The following is a 20,350-nucleotide window of genomic DNA, read 5'->3' on the forward strand; positions in this document are numbered from 1 at the left end:
AAGCTGTGTGTGAGGTGTGGATATGTGTCTTGTGAAGATGACCTAAAATGGCCTCCATGTTGTGTTTTTGATTACTGCATGATTTCCATTCCTTAATGACAGGTTTGACAAGTATAGTTTGTAGTTTATTTCATTGTTTCAAAAATCCTGCCATTTCACTCTCACTTTTCTTTGTACAAGCTTCTTGGTATCTTCATGCAGCATATTCACCCTCTGTAATTTAGCATTGCGTCAAGGTAACCTAGTTATTTCTTTTCATCACCTTTCAAGACAACTGTCCCGATTTCATAAAGTGTAGGGTTTCTGACGACAGGAACTCCTTGGAAGTCGTAGAAATAAATGAGATCCACAATCATGAGCTATCTAGGGTGTGCATATACATGTCCATCGCTCAGTGGAATGGTATCAGTACGCTGTTAGAACAGGTCTTGTGGTTACAACAACCATTGTCTGAGGTGGTCCTTTAATGGGCATTGAAATGCTATGTAACTACAGGTACTGATAGAACTCTTGATCATGTTATGTGATGGTGCGATCCTTGCATGCATATTAGGTATACATTTCAGAATCTGCAGTGCACCACTTGACCATTTGCCACCAGTTTGTGTGAAAATGTATTTGTCATGCATGTTAACCAGTATTTAACAGATGACCCCTGTGCACAAGCCAAAAGTGCCACGAGCCAAATGTCACGAGGCCACACGACATGGCAGGAGCTGTTAAGTCAAGCTTACAAAGTTATATTTGAAATATGTTCTGCGACGTTTCAGCTCCAATTAAGAAAGGTTGAGGCTTACAGAGGTCTATGCCAGGTTGTCTATCACCTAACAGGGCAGCCTACGACCGTATGCTAATGAGTATATCTGAGATAACAGAGACATGAATTAAGGAATTAGTAATTATGTTTGTAGCAAAGGGCATGTAAATTAACGGGAATCCACAGTGGGATCTGCAGACAAGAACCATTAATGCTGGCACACCATACCCTTACAGTGGAGATTAGGAGTCTCCCTAATTTTTTTTCTGCTCAACGCTTATTTCCTTTGTTCTTCCAGATGAGGAAGATGTGAAAATGATAGCATCGAAAATTCCAGAGACCATCGTTAACAAGGATGCTGATCCCAACAGCGTAAAAAAGGAATTTCAGAAAAGATGGGTAACTAGTAATGCTGGCAACAGTTGAAACTAAGTGGAAAGGCATGAAATTGAAATGTAACATATGCAGAGATATGTTGCGAGACGACCAGTCTGTGGTGTGCGACATCTGTCTCCGTTAGTTTCATCAAGTGATTGGCCAAAGCAGATGGGGCTTGTGTTTTTGTGATAAGTGCAGTGTAGTAGCATAGATGCAACCTTGCCCATTAATAATTGGAGTGGAGTAAGTGCATTGTTTTGTTTTTGTAAGATGTTCATGGTTTCCATGCAAACATTATGAGAAATTTTTTCCTAGAGAATGTTTGCTGAAATGTGAATATAATGTGCAATAAAACTAATGTTTTATTGCTATTTACTTTTTCTTGTATACATTAGTTCTGTGAAGAAAACCACAGGCTAGAAGGAAATGTAATGGCATGCATTTTGATACTTGGCCCCGTTGTGCTGGCTCAGTAGTTAGAGTGCTTGGCTGCTGAACCCAAAGATGCAGATTTGGCTCCAGCCACAGCAGAGGCATTTCAATAGAGGCGAAACAATAGGCTGTCATGCACCGTGCGGTGTCAGTGCATGTAAAAGAACCCCAGGTGGTCGAAATTATACCGGAGCCCTCAACTATTGTGTTCCTCATAGCCGTAGTTATTTTGGGATGCTAAACCAGATATATATCACATCATACTCTGAGTAAGATGCTATTCATGGTCAGTTAATCATACACTAAATGATCAATTTTTTTCTGCATGGTACAGCAGCTGTTGTACAATTTTACTTTAGCCTTCATGAAGAATATCACACTGGCTCCACATGGCTTTCTGTTGGCCATTGATATGCGTCACAATCACACACCCGAGTATGTATTTGTCTAAAGGCACCTATGCATGCAAGGAGAGGACCATTACTTTCCACTTGTCAGAACTGAAATGCATGATCCACATCATTTCTGCAATTCAACTGCTTGCTATTTGAACTGTCCAGCATTGATGCAAGTTTCAAAGAACTGCAATTAGAAAATTAATCTAAGCAGCAAACCATGCCAAGAACTGCTTCGGTTTCATCTTTAGCAACTGTTTGGGAACTAAAATTAGCCAAATGTTGCAAAACATAGATGAGAGCTTACAAAATCTAAAAAACAATGCAGCCTACCTGTGGCATGTAGGGTTTCACATCCTAAAGTGACATATGTAGCTATGAAGAATACCGTAGTGGAGAGCTCCAGACTAATTTGACTGCCCAGGCTTTGTACTTTGCATTGACATCTTGCAGAAAACAGAAGCATTTGCATTTCACCTGCCATCACTGGTATTAAACATCACGACCTTGGGGCAAGTAGCCGAACGTGCCACTAAGATGTCGCAGCGTGTACGTACATGCTATACATGTCAACCTTTCTAGCATTAAAGCTGTCACATGCATGGCAGATATTCATGTTCAGCTTTGGACTGACAAGTTTAAAAGTGTACTATTTGTGTTTTTCTAGCATGAAAAACAAAGGAAATCAAGGAAAAGCGAAAAAAAATGAACATAATATGTTGAAAAAACACTAGTCATTACCACATAAAGCATATTCGTTCCTTTATTAATGATAAAGTGGCCTTCAACAATAGTACAAAGCCTGAAAATTTCGAAAGGTGCTGTGCCAGGCAGCTATTTTACAGAAACCTGAACCATTTCACCTGTAGGAATGCGCATCCCGGCGGTGTGGGCTGGGCACTTATTTTTCGGTCCACTCCAACATGCGAAAACTGCATCATGTGCATTCCCATTTTCCGAGTTTTGAGCTCTGTAGTACAGGCTAACAAATTGTCGATGACTTATTTTCGTCTGATTGTTGCACAGCGCGTGTAAATAAATTACTACTGCACCTAATAAACACTGACATGCACGTGCAACATCGCCGATCATAAACGGACACACTGATGTCCGTCCGGGCATCGGCGCACTCATCACAGCACTCTTCGTAGTCTCACACAGCACTCTAGTAGGACGTAATCCGTAATCACAGCATCTCACGGTAAGCACAAACCACACCTCCAACAAACACGAATGACGCGATGCTTGGGCTAGAGACACGCCGGCGGTGCCCAGCTTTTTCAGCGCCGCTTGTACTACGTAGAACTTGCAGCACCAAACCTCAATGCGAGCAGAAAGCGATGCGTTACGTGACGCATCTCATCACATATGGAAGTGAGGAAACTTTGAAGAATCAAAACTACATAATTACATAACGACCGTCGTAGACGTTAATCCACATGATAACGAGGACCAAATGAGCGGGCGTGCGGGCCGCGGGCTGGCCGTCAACACCGCGATTGCATGCGCTTGCGCTCTGGTCGTGCTTGCCACCCTGCCGCGGTCCAACTCACGTAAACCTATCATCATGCCATCACGTAGTATATCACCCATTCTAGGCACTGTTCTTGCCACTGTACTATTCTTTGTAATTTCACATTTCACGCATGCAGTATGTATACATACTTCTTGCACCTCGTACGTATACGTACACCATGACCATGCGTACACCTCATACCAACTTCGATTTGGCTACATATGGCTACCATGTTGTTGCTACAACCACATCTGGGGATCTCGGATCCGTCCGGCTTTCCCGACGGATCCCAAGGCCCATATCGGAGAAAAATGCGTTGGGTCCGTCGGAAGAACCCTACCGATCGGGTCCGTCCGCCGTACCTCTGAAAAATATTTCCCGGATCCGTCCGACGGATCCCGAAGAAAAACGCACCGGGTCCGTCGGACGTACCTTTAAGACCACTGATCGGGTCCGTCGGACGTACCTTTAGCCACAGCCATTTTTATGCTGTTTGTGACTGGTGAGCCACAGCTAAAGTCCCTCAGGAACAGCGAGTACCGCCCAAGGAGGTTATAAGTATTTTATAACCTCCTTGGTACCGCCGCTACACTCCGGCGATGAACCTTTCGTTGTCGATCGGCCGATGTCAAAAGAAAAAAAAAGAAAAAAAAAATAGAGAGAGAGATCGCAGAGACGGCGCGAAAGGCATCCTCTGATTGATGAACGCCAACCAATGACCGGCGAGCCTCCTCCGCGCCAGCGCGAGCGCGCAGCGAGCGTCGCGGAAATAGATCTGACATGGACAGATATCTGCTCCGCGCATGACTCCGCGCGCCTCAGCTCGCACCTGACGCACCTGACGCGTCACGCATGCGCAGACTCCGGCGTACGTTCGTGCGCGCATGCGCCCGCTCGAGAGCGGGGCCGCTTCGCCTTTGAGATGGGAAGGTGAGATCAAACTCCACGCTTCCAGAATCTTGGACTCCGATGTAGACACGCTGCCTCGAAGCCACGCAGTCCCTTTCGTATACAGCTTGTTTAAAGCGGGGCTTATGTTCCTTGATCATAGAAATAAGGCTGCTATAGCTTACGAATGAGGCACAAATAAAAAGAGTACGTACTGATTAAGCGACTAGCATGTACGCAAAGTTGAATGCGCAAGGGGAGGCCTCGGATTAACACTGTCACCGTCATTTCCAGAAGCGGCGCAACGCCGTTTTCATTAACCGTTGTACCCTTTCACCAATTAACTCTTTCCGAGCCATTCTGAAGTGACACCCGCCCGGCGTTTATTTATTTATTTACAAATACTGCTGTCTCGGAGGGGAGACATAGCAGGAGTGGGTATCAGACATTAGTAGATAACATCGCGGTAGCATAGAAATAGATAACATAGAAGTATTCAAAACAGATCAACAGGTCAGATTGTTCGGCAACTGAACAACGAACTCTTCAATTGGCAATGAGCGAAGCAGGCCGTCCAAACGATCTCAAATTTCAATAGTTAGCGAGAAAAAATAAAATTTGAAGCAGCCTGTATGTGGTTTGAAAGGAACAATGTTTAATGGGTGGTTCCGTCAGGTTGCACGCGCTCTTGAGGACACAAATGAGAAGGGTGCCATGAATGCCAGATGATATATCTTGTGCAGCATAATGATGTGTTCACGTGTGCACCTATATTCTAACGTTTGCAATTATAAAGTTTACACATCTGAAGGAGGTGAAAAACGACCGTACCGGCCGAAGATGAATCAGATTGCTTTTTTTTTTTTTTTTTTTTTTAACTGATTCTAAACGGCAGAATCGAGCACGCGCCTCTCTTCTTTTCCACGAAAAGTTGCCAGGTGTAGTCTGGGAACGAGACCTTCGCATTGAACAGCGCGAGAAAACACGTTATACCCTACCTACATATACTAGCAGATTTCTCGCCTCTGCCGACAGCGCCTTGATTATGCGGCCGCTCACTGATTAAAAAACAAAGCTGCCACAGAACCCGTAACCATTCCATGGTCACATCTAGCCTCAATTACGGAAGAGGCTTTAAAGCTAATCTATCATGTTTTCAGCGATTTCATATTGCAAGTCACAAAGGCTCAGAAAGCTGAGTGAAGGTGGACCTAACGAATGCACGATGCAGACAGTTGTGATAGTGAAAAATAAGAGCATATAAAACAAACAAAACTCACGGCGAGCCGTTCATGCTTTCGCCAGCTTCATGGCACGTAAGCAGTTTTAAGTGCCATCCGCAACTTTTTTTCTTCACAACTGTAAACAACTGCGAATAGGTTAATTCTCTCGCGCGGTATGCGTATTTCACCGAAGTTTAAACATTCCTAGAAATAAGGAGTTCAAGAAAAAATATTTTCCAGCAAAACATTTTCAGCTGCGGCGCACATAATTGCCCAACCACTTTTAACCAAAGCTCATTAACTATAACTTTCTTTTTAAAAGGACAACTCTTTTAGAAGGGCGCTCTCCTCAGTTTTCTGCTCCTTTGTACCATTGACAGCGGTTATGATACAATATTTAAAATTTTCAATTTAGCGGCCTCAGTTGCAAATTAGGGTGCGTGACGTCACTGGATGCGGGGCCCTCCGCATTCGCTCTGTATTTGCTGCAGGCCATAGGCGCCAACAGCGAAGGGGGGGGGGGGGGGGGGGGGGGGGGGGTGATTGAACCCACCACCTCCACCCTCCCCCTTGTTGACTGAGAGATGGGGTCAGGGGGCACCTTATCTTCTGCTACGGACTGAGTCGCCGAAAGCGATGTCGTTCTTTCCAGACGCACGCTTCACAAGAGGAACGGAGAGGTACACATGAGCGAAAAAGAAAAAAAAAAGCTCGCAGCAAAGTAAACTAAACTGGTTCCGTCGGCCACTTTATATCCGCGCCATCGTTCTTCACTTGTTGATCATCAACACTGACTGCCACACGAACACTTTTTGTTACTAGATAATGATGTATTTTAAAATACTAGAACAGGTCGCCTTCCCGTAGGAGCGATCTTTTTCGCGTCACTGTCTGTACTTTTGTTTCGTGATTCGATTTACTTTTCTTCACAAGTAGCCTGTTTTATTTTTATTTTTTGCCATGTTACGTTTTGCTCATGTTTGCATGTTTCCTATTTTATTGGTTGAAAATTTATATACTACTCCCATTACGCTATGATCAAATTTGCTAATGTTTTTATTGTGTGCTAGTTCACTGCTCGGACATTTTGTATCGTATTGCGTCTGTTCTGTAAACGATTTATCTAAACCCAATCTCCTCTATAATCCTTCGGAGACGGGAGTGTAGAAAATAAATAAAATCTAAAGTTGGCAGAACAGCAGAGCACGTGAGTGCGACACTACACCACTTCGCCATTGTTATGTACGGGTGCTTAGAAAAACTTTGGAGTAAAACTAATTGCAGATCTCTTCTTTCCAGTCATCTGGCAAATATAAAAAGATTCAAATAAATGCCAGTGATCGAGCAGCCACGCTTTTTCGATCTCACGTGAAGTCACTCATAATCCATTTCTCCAGCGTAACCAGCTACACATATTTCATGTTAGGCAGTATCAGCTATGCCAGATCTTCGCGCACTATCTACCTTAACCGGAAATCATTTCCGATGCAAATCTGTATTATGAAGCTAAATCTGAAAAAAAAAAAAAAAAGAGAAACTTCGATGAGCTCTCATAGGTAACATTGCATAATATTCAAAGGCGCAGGGAGGCTCGTGTGTCACAAGATTCGGCGCAAATTTTGGCAAGTGTTGCTCTTAGTCATACTACTGCTACACATACGAGCATTGCCCGATGATGGGGGAGGGGAGGATGAATGAAAAAGAGCGATGACGATGGTGTCACATGATACCACTGAAGTCAAACATTCTAATTCGCTACGGCCCGAGCGAGTTCCCAGATGGTGTTGCCTCGTTTGCGCGGGACTCCTTGAGGTGTCGTGCGCTTGCACTACCACGTGCAAGCACCTGGCGCCATCTTCCCGTACGTTCTACTCACGCTATCAACGACGGTACGGTCGATCGCCGTACTGGTGGCAAGTTGTACGCAGTAGTACACGCCCCGGAAATGTCCTAAGTGTATGCGATACCGTAACCGCAGAATAGGGGACACAACTGCGCATGTGCGAAATTTACCGGAGGAGACCACGGTATTGAGACATACTATAACAGCTGATGCCTTGCACATGGCTGGAGTAGGATAATGCAGGCTACAGCGAGAACTCACTTAAACGCTTAATTCAATGCATGGCGGTTCCGCTCATGCCATATGACGCGGCAAAATGCCGAGAAAACATCCAGAGATATCTGGACGAATAATGTCATGACCGAGTTTTCAGAATAGCGTTTTCCTTTCAGGAATGCAGTGGCTGTGAATTTCAATAAAAAAAAAAAAAAGGTTTTGTTTCTGATGTATTCTAACTTGCAGCAAAGGAAATGCAATTCCGGCAATCACAGCTCATGCCACATGACAACAGGCCTTCTCAAAAAATTTGGATCCTTGGATCCTATCTCCCCAAGCACAGCTATGCACCTTCATGCAGCTCTGCTCCATGTGGGAGCATATAAAGGTACAGCTATATAAGAAGGGGAACACGGGAGTGTATGGCCTCGACGCTTTCAAATGCACTGTAACTGACAGGAGTTAAGACTAAGAATCAATGATAAAGATGCACCCAAAGTAAGCTTGGTTGGCTGGTCTTTCCGAGCATACCATTGGCGCCACCCATTCTCGTCTTGTGTTGGTGGCAGCGCTTTGCAAAGTGCAGAGGCCATGCGCTCCCGTGTTCCCTTTCATATTACTTCTAGCTGTACTCAAGGCCTTGAACCAGGACGGAGCAAGATCACAGTGCCGACCCCAAATTGTAATAGAATGTTAAGCAGCATATAATACATGCCTGGCTTTTCCCAGAGGATCTGTAGCTGCAAACAATTAAGCAGCATGATACACATTGAAGAGAAACGGACAGCACTATATAGACAAATGTGACAACTTTATTAGTATTGATAGGTTATATGGATAAATAAACACTATGTAATGCTGCAAGGAACAAGAACAGAACAAGACAAAGTTTTCTCTATCGCTCATCTTCCCTTTTTTTGCTTAACATAAAGAAAATTGCTGGCAGGACACCTTTTTAATCATTAACTAAAACATTAACATGAAACTGGATGCTACTCTCACTTTCCAAAATATTGCAGCCACTTTGCTAGGTTATATACAAAGAACAGAGATCTTCAAAGATAACAATGCCTGCAACACTAAATTTTTCTCAACTGGATTCTGCTAATGTGAAGTGGGCAAAAGGCATGAAAAACATAAAATGCTTAGTATGGTGTGCTTAAAATAAATTGTCACTGGTCTAAGTGAAACTGTGAAAAATCTAGTGGCAACATCGGTCACAATAATGCCCAATACACACAATGCTCCATTCCAATATACAGAAACAAGCCAAAAAGGCCGACAGGGGCCAACTTCCCAATCTCTTTCCCCATCAATAACAGCTATGTGACCGAGTAAGCGATGCGCAATTGTACATATCCAGCTCAAATCATAGGCGACTAAAGTGAGCAACAGTTCTTGACTCTAAAAGAGGCACGGGGATGGTGTCAGACTTAAAAGGATGAACAGTGTCTTCTGTTGTAGGCACAACAATGTTTTCAAGATGACTTCACACAAGGCCCGCGTCAATGTCCGCGATGAGGACAGCAGCTAGGGTCTCTGGTGTCACTTGCTTTGAGAGAAAGTCTGAAAATGAAAGGTGGAAGGCACATAAAGCTGCTGCCAAAAAATAAGAAACTACTAATGTCCGCCAACTCTCGATCAAGCACTACTGTTGGTGCAAAATAGCTTTTGAGTTTTATTTTTTGTTTCCTTTGGAAACAAAGGTGTCACAAAAATCAGTTGTTGATTGGCTGGTTAATGCACTTTAATGTCCCAAAGCGACTCAGGCTTTGGAGACGCCATAGTGGAGGGCTCCGGAAATTTCAACTGCATGGGATTCTTCAGCGTGCACTGAGATCGCACAATACACAGGAGCCTTGCTTTTCACTTCCATCAAAAAACGACCGATGCAGCCGAGGTTCAGATCCCGCATCCTTGGTTACAATAGTCGAACAACGTAACCACTGCACCACCACAGCGGGGCGGAAGCTGGTTGTGAACTCAGCTTAATGTGAAGTTATTATGTCGATAGTGACAGGTCGCGAAGACCGCAGTAGAAAGTCATAAAAAGCACAGTAGAAAACAACGGCTAGCTCTAAACTATTTTCAGTGTAGCGTCAGAGTTCACGATTTCCCTACACAGTGTGCGCACCTCCCACTCATTAAGACGTACACCCTCAATTCATAACAAATCTTTTTTCTGCCTTGATAACTACAAAAAATGATTGCTTACTCCTGTACTTTCATCAACACCAGCCTTAAATTATCATTCTCGAGGGAACCCCAAGTCAGTTCGGAGAATGATGAACTTAAAAGGGCGATGAGAGGGTTGTTCAATGTATTGTCGTTTTATACTTCTGTGAATCACAAGTTTGTGATTGCGAGTAGAATCACAAGTCTTTGCTTCTACTCACAAAGTTCCAGGGCCTAGCGCGCGGCATATATTACAAAAAAAAAACGCAATAGAAAACAGAATCAGGAAACTCCTCCCACCGAGAGCGACCACTATTTTGAAATGCACGTGTGAAGTCACAAGAGAATAGGTGGCGGAGCGTCGTCTGCAATGCAGGCTGCAATATCAAAGCACATGTCTCTTTTGCTATTGTGGACGAATAACACAGTGGTCGTTCCTCGTGCAGAAGTGCTTGATGATGGTGTTACTGCACAAAAGCGATACAGAGTAAGGCATGTTTTCTTCAGCATAAGGCACGGCCACAGTCAGTGTGCTGCGCGGTAAGGTTCCTTAGCTTATCAACGCACTAATCTGTCACATAACACAGGCGACGAAGCCAGCACGACCAACGGTTGCCTATTGCCATAATATGAGGTGACGCAACTGATCAGCGGACGGTCGCCAGATCTGTTTTGGTTGGATCTGAGGCCGAGCGAGAACTTGATACTATTGTGGTTGGCCGAGCTGCAGAGACAGCTATTGTGATCCGATGAGCTGCGGAGACCCATGTTGACTCTTAAGGACGACCAATTTCCGGTCTCTTCAAGTGTCGAGCATACCAGAGGTCCTGCTAACAAGTTGACGACTGGAGAAAGGAGAGGAAACAACCAATTTCCGGTCCCTTCAAGTGTCGAGTACCGCTATGAAGAGCGAGCGTGCATTCTTCCCGTGGTGGGCCATGGGAAAAGCTTCCAGTCAAGTTGCCTCATTGAATGCTGTCCGGCGACACCGGGACCGATGAGCCAGCCCAGGTGCAAACACACACGGAGACAACCTGCTGACGCCATCTACGCCGTCTAGACGACCACCTCCTAACCCTCAAGCCAGGACCAGCCAGACGGGCGTGTCAACGAGTGCAAGCAGTGGTGGTGCGTGTGTGTGAGAGTGCGGGAGAGCGAGGTGACAGAGACACTCCCTCATAATCTGACCTGCCTTTCATCTAGGGAACATAGGGATTCAACCCTATAAAAACTGGCAACAAGTGTGTGTCGTGAGTGGTAAAAAGGAGACTGTTCCTCAGTCAATCTCCCACTAACCAAATGCTACCATGTAAATACTGTATATAAAAGTTTCCCATCTCACTTCAAAGTCCGTTTCCAGCCTCCTCGTCCTTGTTCCTGCCCCGACAACCAACCGGGCCTAAAACATGCATCCTGGGTCATGACAATACCGAATCGGTTAACGACTCGAACAGCTGCGCTTGTCTGTAGCTTAACCATGTTAAAAAAAAGGAAAACAAGCAGCTACACTTTATAAGTTCCCCCTTCTCATCAGGAATGACCTTGCTCAGAAATGTCAGATCGATGCCGAACTGCCGACCCGTTCCGCGACCAGTAGACTCAGCGCGAGTATGCGGGGTTTGGGTGCACAGTTTCGGTGATTGCAGAGCACGCATTCACAAACTTTGGCGGTTGCATATGGCCCTCGAGTGTAGTTCTGGCAGTAATGACCCCAAATCAACAACTAGTTACATTACGAAGCACGAGCACAATGAGCTGGAAGCGTCGGTGTGACCCTGTCTGGCGAGCGCAGCCTGCAGCTGTTGGCGCCGCTTGTGAGTATCCTGCGCAGGCAGGGAACGTAGCATCCACGGCGCTTCTTGCAGTACTGTTGTAGTTTGTAATCAAATATAGGTGCAGCCGGTGTGAAATGAAGTGGATTGTTTTTGTTTTGCTAGCTCAGCTTGCACTTTATGTCGTGTGAACGAACAGCATAGATCCATATACAAAAGCTATGCATGCACCTTCGTCGCTCAGTCGTAATCTATGAATTGGCGTATTCCTGCATACGTTTAGGCCTCATACACTAAATACTAAATGGTGTATACTTACACTGAAGCACTCAAGAGTCATTTGCTGGACAAGCGCTAGAAAAATGCAAGGTTAAGCTCGTGAGTCGGTCCCAGTCGTGCGCGGCTGCGGGGGCCGAAGGCTAGACGGAGACTGTGGCAGCTGGGAGGCTCTTATCTGTTTGGTGTGGGCAGTGAAGCCCATTCGAATTGCTTTGAGTTTTGCGATGACGGGATTGAAGCGGCGGTGCATGTCTTAGTGAGTCTGAACATAGTTTCGCAAAAATGCTTTACCAGCTGAAAATAATTAAGTTCGGCTATAACATGCGCATATAACAGCAAGTCAGGAGGTACTGCATTGTTCAAAAGTTTTGTCTGCTCCTCTAATGTCGCAAGGCATGCTCTTGCATCAACATATGCTTGTTTGGATTTTCCTCTTAGTTTTTGGACCCGAAATGCAACGGGCAGTAGCTCAGCAATCAGCAACACAACACTATCACCTCCTACCTTCCGCAGCGCACGTACACGGCGAAAGGAAACGTTGGACATGTACCTTTTTAAATGTGAGAGTGCTTGTTGCTAAAACAAGCTAACTCTAATAACGTAAGAATAATATGTTTCTGATTGTATGATAATATATCATGAGCCCATCGATTTCGACCTCCTCTACAATCTCTATACGGAATCCAAAACAAGTCCGAGGATCACTAATGTCACATATTATAGTGAAGGCTTCTCAAAGAAAAAAGAGAATATGCAAATAAAATCTTTTTGCTAAAGAAAAAAAAAAAAAGGTCTCACAACCACCGTCCGTGGCGTGCATGCAAGAGTGCAACCGACACCGCGAATAGCAGACGACATAGGGATGATATGTGGTTGTGACGTCAGCGGCCAATGGTTGCCAGACCAGGAAACTGCTTTCGAATTAATAACAAAAATTCATTTAAAAAATAATCTACCACACCAAATGAGCTCAAATTTCAAGGAATTATAATTTAGGGTGTATGGACTGAACGAAATATTCATTTTATGCTCAAATGTTATCTGTCATGACTTGTTTAATGACACTCAGTAATACGTGCTGAACAATCCGCTGGTGTGTTGGCGGGCGGGCACGTCACTGCAGGAAGTTCCCTGCCAGTACGGGTCCAGTCTAGTTTCCCTTTTGAGGTGCAGACGAGCATAATGCCATCTTTTTTCGTTTAGAGGAAAAGTTCTATTAAATCCAAAAGTCGATTTCTTTGTGTTTCGTTTAACCTTGGTTTGACCTTGCAAAACTTGCGTGAGTTTAAACTGAACTGAAGCATATAAGTCAGTCAGTAAAATAATAGTCGACCTTCACCTTTGGCCTTGACTTTTGATCCTGCACACGTTTGACACGTATAGGTAGTGCAAAAATTTCATATCAGACACTGCGGATAAACGAATGGACGTGTGTGCTTTGGCACAATTAAGATGGAAGATGAGTCAGGGCCATCCACAGGCCGAGCACAGAATGCTGAAACTGCATGGATGCATATCCAAATACATTTAAGAGTGCAACCGTCACAAAAGAAAATTAAATTTAATATAAAATTGGTGCAGGGGCCACATAGACAGCCAGAGCCAAGGTCAAGTGCTTCTGTCCAATAAGCAACTGGTGCGCAGATTCAAAAGTTATTAATAAACAGCTACTGAATGCAACACAGAATACCAGCAGGATGCTTTTAACTCAGTTATCAAAAGTCAGCTTCAAGCAAGCAAATTTCTGCCAATAGCTGCCATACTTTTGCAACTGCTGCCTGTTTCTACTCTCGCATGATAACAGAAATGTACAGGCACAGGTGTAGAAGCAGCCATCACAACATGCCGGTATCAAAGTGGGGACGTTCCAAATGATGCAGACGTTCCATAGACACAGTCTGTAAGCTGCCTCAGCATTCGGGCTTAGCTAGCACTGGTGCTAACTAAACCTAACAATGGTACTAAAGCCAGCAGTGGTACAAGACCTGGTATTAGTACAAATGGTACAACTCCTTTCAAATGCTGCAAAAAGAAAACGAAAAAAAAAAAAAAAAAAAAAAAAAAACGCCATTCACAATATCCTTCCCCAACAACACTGGCCGTTCTAATGTGCGCATGAGCGCCAACGTATGTAAAAAAATAAATAAAAGTCATCCTGAAACCAATGGCCAGACCGCACAGGTCGGCCAGGCAGACTCTAGAATCATGTGCTGCACTGCAAAAATAGCTGCACGCAACAAGGGAGTGAAATCCAGCGTACAATGCTGGCTGACACTGGCGTCTCATGCTGACATCTATTCCGATAATGGGAGTCTTGGAATGAGGCTGGCATTACTGGACATCAGATCAGACCTCAAGTTGTGTGAGAATCTGAGAAAATATAGATAAAAGCTGGACTGAACTCATGGACACATTATGATGCAACTCACATCGAAACCCTGCATACTCATATGTCCTCCCGTTTTGTACACTACTGTGCCTTCATAGTGAGAGTTTAAGGTACAATATTTAATTAAAGTTTATTACCATGTCAACTTAGCACCAAAAAAGACAGCCAAAAGGCCACCAAGCAGTTACCCCAAACAGTTAAACTGAGCACCTCATTAGGTATCATCAGCCAGTCTATACTTACTGCAGGGAAAAAGCCTCTCCCATATCCTGCCAAATGACCTAGTCTTGTGCTAGCTGCATTCACTTGACCCCTGCAAACTTCTTAACTTCACCCACCTAACTTTGTGCCACCCCCTGTTACGCTTTCCTTCCCTGGGAATCCAGTTTGTTACCCTAACCGACCATCGGTTATCCTCTCTTTGCACTACATGTCCTGCTCATGCCCATTTCTTCTTTTCGACTTCCACTAGAATGTCAGTAACTTGAGTTATTTCTCTGACCCAATCTGAACGCTTCCTATCTCTTAACGTTACCACTACCATTTTTCGTTCCATAGCCCTCTGGGTTGTCCTCAACTTAATTAGAACTCTCTTGATTAGCCTCCACGTTTCAGCCCCATAGGTGAGTACAGGTAAGATGCAACTGTTGTATACTTTCCTCTTGAGCGATACCGGTAAGCTGCTAGTCATAATCTGTGAGTACTTGCCAAAAGCACTCCATCCCAAACTCATTCTCCTTGTTATTTCCCTTTCATGGTCCGGATCTGCGGTTACTACCTGTCCTAAAAAGACGTGCTCGCCGACTACTTCCAGTGCTTCGCTACCTAACGTAAACTGCTTTTCCTTCCCGAGGCTGTTGAACATTACCTTAGTCTTCTGCATATTGATTTTCAAGCCTACCTTTCTACTTTTCCTGTCAAGTTCATCAGTCATTCTTTGCAGTTCATTCCCTGAGTTACTTAGCAAGGCAATGTCATCAGCAAATTGCAGATTACTGATGTATTCTCCATCTACCCTTATCCCTAACTGCTCCCGTTCCAAGTCACTGAATACTTGCTTCAAGCAAGCTGTGAGTAGTACTGGGAAGATTGTGTCTCCTTGCCTAACACCTTTCTTTATAGAAATTTTGTTACTTTATGCGGAGCTGTAGTTGCTATGCAGCCACTATAGATATCTTCCAGTACTTTCACATATGGCTCGTCTACACCCTGATTTCGCAATGCCTGCATGACCGCCGAGGTTTCTACTGAGTCAAATGCTTTTTCGTAATCAATGAATGCTACATATAGAGGCTTGTTATTTTCAGAGCATTTTTCTATCACTTGGGTGTGGATCGATTAATTGTACAGTAGCCTTTACAAACTCCTGACTGATCCTTTGGTTCATTGACCCCACAGCGGTTTTACATTGGTTAGGGAGCTTGACTATCCAGTGCAATCCACTTATAACTATACCAGGTATAACAATATATTGCTTATAACGGTCAAATTCTTGGGCTAACCAATTTTCCCATTAGTACCATGTAAAAACAAACCAGATATAACAATTTATTATTGGCGGTAAATCGGATACAACAATAATTTTATCGCCGCCCGGTAGATGTTTACCACAAAAATTTGTCTGAATGATTTATAAAAGTAAATTAATAAGAAGAGAATTACGTGAAAACTTGACATATGCGGTGAAAAACGGACTGTCGTGGAGAAAGCACTTTAGCTCAAAGCCTTTCAGAAGGTGCCGTGACGTAAAAGCGTTCAGTTCAGAGGTTTTGAGCGGAAGTGCTCCCAACCAATCACAGAGCGTTCCAAAACTGAACGCCCACTGAACGCAGTTCTGTAATACCGCCCCTGCGAGATATGAGCGCTATCATCATCGCAATCGCTGTCTGTAGCCGCGCAAAGGGTGAGGCCGTATTAGCTGTATCGTCATCGCCATCGCCGATTGTGCGTCCACGGAAGATGGCGCCGCCTACATAGAAGGCGCGACAACTCTGGAGATGAAACAGCAGATTCATCAGGATTTCTGGCAGAGTTTCAAGATCGTAGAGCCTCGTGAAAAAATGCGGGCATTCGCGCTTTACGATTTTAACGATCATCAAGGCTGGGAATTCCCTACAGTTGATCCAGTCACTAATCGGTTTCGTGCATGTAACAAGGACTGCCGCCGGAGTACGCACTACTGAAGCGATGCTCACAGTGATTGTCAAGCTTCAGCTGCTGCTCAAGCAAGCGCAAATTTCCGACTTTTTAAAGTATGCTTAAGTTATTTTATGGCTATTGATGTATCCTGTAATAAAGTGTCTAGTGCTCTTTAGGTTGATTAGCGTTGTTCAACCTGATTTACTCATCGCTGGTAAGTAGGCAAGCCTACATGAACGGGAAAATACTTTTTTTTTTAACTTTTTTTCCTTTTTTTTGCCGGTCCAGATATAACGATAATCGGTTATAATGATCAGATTTTCCAATTTTCTCGATATTGTTATAAGTGGACTGCACTGCATTGTCTGTGCTCAAAAATGCGGGATTGAATCCCGGCCACAATGACCACTTTTTCATGAAGGCAATAAGCTAGGCCCCCATGTGATGTGCGATGTCAGTGCACGTTAAAGAATCCCAGGTGATCAAAATTTCTGAAGCCCTCCACTACAACGTTTGTCTTAGCCTGAGTTGCTCTGGAAAGTTATACCTTATAAACTAAGCCAAACCTTTGGTTGATTGAAGCTTAAGCTTGCCCACATTCTATCACCAATATTAGCAATTACCTTATCAATTACCTTGTACATAAGGGTAGTAAGCTGATTGGTCAGTTCTTTTTTGTTTTTCAAGTTATTAATGCTCCCTTTCTTATGGATTAAGATAATGTGAGCGTTCTTGCACGATTCCAGTACTCTTGAGGTCATGAGGCTTTGCGTATACAGGGTGGTTAGTTTTTCTAGCGCAATCTTTCCAACATCTTTCAACAAATCTGCAGTTAGTACCTGACCTTCCACAGCTGCTTTCCCCCTTTTTCACAGCTTCTAAAGCTTTCTTTACTTCAGACCAGCAAAATGCTTTACTATTCTGCACTACTTCTATTTTCACTACTGTACTGCAGAACTCCTCGGCTACATTGACTATCCTATGCATATCGTTAATGACACTGCCTACATAGTCTATTAGCGTATGCATCCCTTTTTTTTTTCTATGCCTAGTTTTCTTTTTTCCCCCTTTTCAGGCTATTGTTCTTTAGAGTACGCTCAATTCTCCCTCTATTATACTTGCTTATCTCGACCTTTGAGCCCCTCACACAGCGTGGGCAAAAATTACAAGATGACAATGTGCAAGTGAGAAAGCAAAAAAAAAAAAAGAGAGAAAAAATGGTGTTCTCACCACTGACTAGCTGGTGTGCAGGCTTTGCACCGCCGTGCGAGAGCAGTTCACGCCGGTAGCGCTCGCCTGCTGTCCGCTGGAAGGGGTCCTCTCGAAACAGCTCGTGCCACGTCCAGGCAGCCACGGCACGGGACATGAGGTAGGCGTAGTACTTGGCTCCATAGCCCACCAGGTGGCCGAAGCGCAGCTGCCACGCCTGCAAGTCAGCAGACATGGCAAAGAAGCATGAATACATTTCAGAGAGCACAGAGAGAGAGAGAGCCCTGACAGGTTGCTACGTGAAGTAACAACTGCAACACAGATCCCATCGACTAGGCTACACCATAACTTATTGCTGCATCATGACCACACAGTCTTGATGCTTTAAAGGAGTATAGGCGCCAAATTTTGGTGGAATTTTTCTTCTGGTTAACTGTGCGTAAGATAATCCTGTATATGAATCACCACGTGGCTTTCGCGTACTACTGTCAAATAATTTATGATTGAATTTTCTTTCCTCACCAGTATCGGTTTCGATTTCAGCAGCCGAGATGGCTGTGACTTCACAATCAAGTCTAGGTCATGTGCAGTATTAAAAACGACGATATAATCGCTGACCCTTCCCTTGTTCTGATTACTGCTCATGAGGTAGGCTGGCTTTAGCGTTTGAATGAATTCGTGATTATATCGCTCTCTTTTTTTCCCCTCACATGACCTAGACTTGATTTTAATGTCACAGCCATCATTCGGCTGTTGAAACCAAAACTGAAACAGGTGAGAAAAGAAATTTGATCATAGATGATTCCGCGGTCGCAAGCAAATATCATGAGGTGGTCTGTGTGCAGTAATGTCTTGTGAACCATTACAAAGGATAAAACACAAAACCAAAAATTAGCTGTCTATATTCCTTAAGCTTTGGCCTTAACAATGGCAGGAAAACGTGTTTCATTGTGAAATTCCATTTTCCCGGTAATATACGACTCTTGATGCCAGACCAGTGTGAACACATTAGCCGCAGATAGCCAGACAATTAATTTTTGCCAAGACAAAAATTGTACGGACTTTTCCACAGTGTTTGCTTCAACGACTCTGCTAGATACGACCAATCAAAAAAGACAGAATGAATGTCAACGAGTAACAGCAGGTCAGTCGGTGTGTATGTTATTAAAAAACATGGGGCAAAAGCGTTTCAGCTGTTCAGCTGGAGTTTTCTTTTTGTGGCACCCTACCTGTGCATTTAAGTTGTTTTCCATTTTTAATGGCACACCACACAAGAGGAAATAATGCTAAATGCCCTTATGAGTTAAACGCGTTGGAAAACAATAAAGGATTAGACTTAGGCATGAATGAACCAGGCGCATATACTGAGATATTCCTTTTCAGAATTAAAACGAATTTGGCCCATGAAGAATTCTCAGATAATATGAACAGCGTGAAAAACCTTAGGTTAGTTTCCAATCTGCGCAAAAAAAGAAGAATTGACTTGACGCAAAGTGTTGTGCATGTCCCTCGATTAAAAGTAACCTTTGCACCAACAGCGACTCGTGCCAATTTGATACCATGGTTCCTGCGCAACAGCCGCAAAAAATGTTTGAGGCAAACAAGAAAAAATAATTAAAAGAATGAATCCCTGTGCCTTTGGGCAAAGGAATGGGAAGCGTTCTTGCACATTGGGGCGAGGAAGGGTACATTCGTGCAAGCCAGTGCCCAGTGCAGATATACGACACGGCCACCTATCGGCACCGCATACGCATTGCCAGCGGCAAATTTCAGAAATTCAGGGGCTTTATCTGCGCCGTGTATCTGCACTTTATCGCCCCCACGGCAATCCTTTCCAACTCGAGCGGCAGACCAGTGGTAAGGCCACTCACGGTGTTGGGCACGTAGGGCACCCCATAGTGCTGCCCCTGCAGCTCAGCCAGCACCTGGGTGGTGCTCTTGCCCAGTGGGTGGCGCGAGTGGTAGTGCTGGTCGAGCAGTGCGTAGAACACCTGCAGCTGCGTCTCGCTGGCCGCAAAGTGGTAACGCATCTGCCGCAGGGACAGCGCCATCTGGTACGGCATGGGCTCTCCCGTCTGGTAGTGGCGGGCAAACGTTGACACCACCTGCACGACACACATACGCAATGTTGCCCGCTGAGTTGGAACACACATCAAACTAAAAGAAAAAGAAAAGAGCAAAATCCCAAGAGCACAGAGTTTGAAAAGCCTTGCACTGGCAAAGCTAGTGCCTCCCAGTTTTTAGAGCGGAATGAATGGGACCAAACTGAAGCCAGTTTGTTCGCTAGACCTTAAATTCTAGAGTCACTTCAGCTGTTAAATCAAAACCACCCCACCTCCACTCCCCCAAAGCAGTCACTGTGGTGTCTTTAAAACTGGAACTGCAGAGAAGGTAAAAAAAAAACGAAAAAGCTTCTAGTAATGTGTGGTTAAGATACCAAATGGCACAGGGAAGTCAGAGCTGCAGCAATGACTCAATGACTTGGCTCACTTTTTATGACTGCCATTAAACTCTACACAATTACTCAATGCAGAGCTTAAGAAACACAAAAAATGCACTGCCATGCTGCAACTGGGGAAGCAAGAGGGAGCAAGGCAATCTGCAAGGGTAAATACTATTGGGCACGAGCTCCACGACTAGTGTCGACCTAGGGGAGCAAGTGGGATCACATGGCTTCGCTTACTGCTGCTGGAGCAGGCACTGGATCGAATTGGTGTGTTATGCATGCTAAAAGTCATT

General features: G+C 44.3%; 1 protein-coding gene across 2 annotated transcripts in view; it reads right to left on the reverse strand.

Annotated features, from left to right (window-relative positions):
* Positions 1–8,440: 8,440 nt before the first annotated feature.
* Positions 8,441–20,350, reverse strand: part of LOC146200391 (mitochondrial intermediate peptidase) — a 37,675-nt gene continuing 25,765 nt past the window's right edge. For both annotated transcript variants that reach the window (XM_084595511.1, XM_084595512.1), the window contains 3 exons: positions 19,483–19,716; positions 17,633–17,828; positions 8,441–9,214 (listed from right to left, as the gene is read on the reverse strand). In XM_084595511.1, coding sequence (XP_084451637.1) covers positions 17,639–17,828; positions 19,483–19,716 — 424 coding nt within the window. In that variant the 3' untranslated portion in view covers positions 8,441–9,214; positions 17,633–17,638. The remainder of the gene's footprint in view (positions 9,215–17,632; positions 17,829–19,482; positions 19,717–20,350) is intronic.

The sequence above is a fragment of the Amblyomma maculatum genome, chromosome 2 (assembly GCF_055883805.1).
Source record: "Amblyomma maculatum isolate TAMU_Amacu chromosome 2, ASM5588380v1, whole genome shotgun sequence".
Lineage (NCBI taxonomy): Eukaryota > Metazoa > Arthropoda > Arachnida > Ixodida > Ixodidae > Amblyomma > Amblyomma maculatum.